General features: G+C 33.8%; 1 protein-coding gene across 1 annotated transcript; it reads left to right on the top strand.

Moving 5' to 3' along the window:
• The first annotated feature begins 3063 nt into the window (after positions 1 to 3063).
• On the top strand, positions 3064 to 4052 carry LOC115696782 (glycine-rich RNA-binding protein 1). Its single transcript, XM_030623668.2, has one exon. It carries the CDS (start codon positions 3064 to 3066, stop codon positions 3685 to 3687), a length of 624 nt encoding a protein of 207 aa, XP_030479528.2. The 3' UTR covers positions 3688 to 4052.

Genomic DNA, 4052 nt, shown 5'->3' with positions numbered 1-4052 from the left:
TCTAATGTTAGGAAGATTTCGTAGTAACCCGGTGGATAGACCACCGGAAAGCCGCAAAGAAAGTAATGAGGTATCTTCAGTGGTACTAAGGATTACAAACCGATGTTCAAACGAATCGACAATCTAGAAGTAGTTGGCTACTCGTACTCGCATTTCGCCGGTTGCACCGATTCACGTAAATCTACATCTGGTTACGTGTTTATGTTTGCCGGTTTGGAGCCGTGTCCCCGGAGGAGTAACAAACAAACTTTGATCGCTACTTCTACTATGGAGGCCGAGTTCGTTTCTTGTTTCGAGGCTACATCACATGGTGTATGGCTAAAGAGTTTCATTTCGTGCCTTAGAGTGGTTGATTCCATTGCAAGGCCGCTAAAGATGTTCTCGTGACAATTCAGTCGTTTTCATGGCTAAGAACAACAAAAGTGGAAGTCGAAGCAAGCACATCGACATTAAGTACTTAGCTATTAGAGAACGTGTTAAGGAAAATAAAGTGGTCATTCAACACATTAGCACTGAATTGATGATTGCCGATCCTATGACAAAAGGCTTGCCACCTCATAAATTCAAGGATCATGTAGAGAACATGGGACTTGGTTCCCTTATGTAATTTGTACAAATAAAGTTATTATTAATGAAACTCTTATTTTTATTTTTCTCATATTTATGCGCATCTTAATTTTACATTTGAGAAAAATTTCAGAGGACCTGAATAAACATAAGGTTTAGGGTTTATTCACTTAAGTACATTGCCACATAAAGTACATTGTTATATAATAAATGTATTGTAATACATGGAAGATAATACTCGATTCATAATGAGGACATGTCGCTATGATTCGTATGTTTATTATATAATGAGGAACGTTGGGTTTGAATATTTTAGTTTAAATGCTGACCAAGTGGGAGAATATTAGAATATTTTATATATGAAAATCATTTTCTTAAACAAATTAAACTATATATTTATACATATATAAATATTCATATACCTGATGTATCACTCATCTATACTAGGTAGGACAAGGTACTTTATTTTTTTAAGCTCTTAATTTACCTTTAGGATATTACTTCTGTTCAATTTGTTCAGTCTCCTCGTTTAAGATTCCAACTTCTACTTGACAATTGAGAAAACCAAGTGTTTGAGCCAAAAATTAATTTATGAAAAGTCAAGTGGTTGAATACGTCCAGGGCTGAAAATATTATATATATAAAAAAATCATGAAAAAAAAAGATGAAAAATATTAAAAATATATAACTCATGAACTCTATTTATATTATATATACATATATATATATATTTTATTTCAAAGTTGAGACCACATGAAGAGTTGGAAGCATGATGACTACATGAACATATTTTATGAAGAGAAGCAACTGTTCTACTACTCATCTCATCTGTATTCCATATAATATTAGTACCACTTTGGCACCCACCATACTTGCTTGTTGTTACATTAATAGTTACCTTCCTCAACTGAACATCCCATACTTGTAGATTAAGCAAAATACAAATGAATTATGAGTTCAATACTCATGTACGTACTTAGGTAGGGGCAAGGTAGATGAATTCGTTAATTACTTATAAGTTTGCATTGTCTCCTAACAGGTTTTTGTTGTTTCTCTATTAATATTTTATACAAATAGTGAGCTAGGAGCCATTAGTTAATCATTTTGAGATGTCTTTAATTCACATCTTCATTGCAATATTATTTTTCTTTCTTAGCTATCATTTTGTAATGTAACAGTAGTTGTTGAATTGGGTGAGCACGTGATTGGTACGTATACATAAAAACTAATCAGAAATTATACATGTAATAAATGGCGGACCCAGAATTTAACTGGGGAGTGGGCGTAAATTTTTTTTATATATAAAAATATTTTAAAAAAACAAGTAAATATAAAGAAAAACACAATTCAATATTTCAATTCCCAACTAAAAAGATATTAAATATCAATTACTAAAAATCTTCTAATAGAAAAAAAAATAATCTAAAACGATGTTCAAAACATATAACATACTCAATATCCTAAAATTTTAGTAAATATATCAATTTTTGAGTTCATATTTTTAGAGTTGTCCTCGACGAGTTTTCATGTCTTGAAAACGATGAATAATAAGCTCGTTGTCAATAGCATTGAATACATTCTTTTTTTTTTTGAGATACTGTCAAACTATCATTTAACTATTGATGACTCATTTTATTGGATATTTGTTGATTAAAATAATTAAAAGATTTTCTTTTAGTTAAAAAGTAAAAGAAATATTTTTTTTTTCAGCATGAGCTTAAGCCTACACCGGTCCTTTATTGGGTCCGCCAGTGTGTAATATATATATATATATATATTGTGTGGTTCAGGGACGGACCCAATTGTTTTAATGTGGGGGCTATAGCCCTCACTAACAAAAATATTGCCTTTTAAAAAATTAAATTATTTTTTTTTTAATTTGATAATTATAGACTAAAATAATGGAAAAGCCCCCACAAAATTAAATAAATTTAGTAAAAATGATTATAATATATGTATAAATATTTTTTAATAATAAAAAGCCCCCACAAAGAAAAATTTCTGGGTCCGTCACTAGTGTGGTTGTTGGTTTCAATTTTAGAAAATTCTAATAGTGGTCACTAGTGCTAACACTACTACCAGGTTTCATAAACTAAGTGCCTAATAACAAATTTTTTCAGTTCTTATCACATAGTACAATTAACAAACAAGGGTATAAATATGTCTTATTATGGTCCCTCCCACATGGCCAAAATAAACTAGGACACTAAGCTATACGGCGCGTGGTATATGAGTGAGTGGGCATAATTTCAAGCTTCCTAATTGCTCTAGCCAACCATTACTGCAGAGGTGGGGACAAAGTAAGACAAAAGCAATATCTCTAAAAGATAGAACCAAATTTTTGTTGTGAGAGATTCCTTGAGAGATCTAAAATCTCTGCTGTCATTGGCTCAAATTCAGTTAAGCAGAACTGTACTATATATATGTATAAATAGTGTAAGCTAGCTATATGGTTACTCATACAAATTTTCTTCACAACCACAATTCATTTAAAACATGGGTGTTCCAAGTCCTATATGGGTACATATGTTGCTTATCTCCATAGTAATTACAGGGCTGAAATGTGAGCATGAAAGGGGAAATGGCATTGCTGATCAAAGTCAAGACAAGCCTCCCTCTTTAGCTCTTGCTGAGGTTCCTAAAGGAAATAAACAAGTGAAAAACAATGACACAGACTCTTATAAACAAGTTGATCAGGTCAATAAGAGAAACAGAAATTATAGAGCAGGGGGCGGTGGAGGCGGTGGAGGCGGTGGTGGCGGTGGTGGTGGTGGCAGTTATAGATGGGGATGGGGTGGCGGTGGCGGTGGCGGTGGTGGAGGGGGAGGAGGTGGAGGAGGGGGAGGAGGAGGAGGCGGCGGCGGCGGTGGATGGGGATGGGGAGGAGGAGGAGGAGGAAGTGGGTGGTGGAAATGGGGGTGTGGAAGACATAATAATAATAATAAGCATGGGAAAAGGAACAGAGGAATGAAGAAAGATGAATACATAATGGGAGAGTTTGCACAATGCATGAGACGAGGGCGTTGCAGAGGAATGAGACTAGATTGCCCACTTCACTGTGGTGGACCTTGCTTTTACGACTGTCAGTACATGTGCAAAGCTCATTGTCGACGTCCATGATATTGATTCAAACCATGTCCTATATAGCTAGTCTATGATTAAACTAATTAAGACTTTTATCACATACACATATATGAGGAATGTTTTCTTCTTAGTATTATGGTTGTATTGGCTTGTTTTGCTTTTCCTCTTCTATTATTCCTTTGTTTCATTTTATTTAACCCTTTTATTATGACTTCATGATGTAATCATTTTTCATTTTAAGTTTGTGATGAGCTAAGCTTAGTGGGTTCTTCTTTTCATTTTTTTTAGGAGAGGAAAATTTTATTTGTGCTACGTACCCCATTATTTCTCTGTTCATTGATTTGTATAAGACTGAAATTTAGTAAGAAATAAGAAACACTTGTCCTTTTTTTGGTTGGAAA

This window comes from Cannabis sativa, chromosome X, assembly GCF_029168945.1.
Source record: "Cannabis sativa cultivar Pink pepper isolate KNU-18-1 chromosome X, ASM2916894v1, whole genome shotgun sequence".
NCBI classification, from domain to species: Eukaryota; Viridiplantae; Streptophyta; class Magnoliopsida; order Rosales; family Cannabaceae; genus Cannabis; species Cannabis sativa.
Note: the sequence above shows the minus strand (reverse complement) of the source record. Positions and strands in the feature narration are given on the sequence as shown.

Excerpts from the sequence above, each read along its gene's own strand:
- LOC115696782 (XM_030623668.2), top strand. The coding sequence starts at position 3,064 with ATGGGTGTTCCAAGTCCTATATGGGTACATATGTTGCTTATCTCCATA.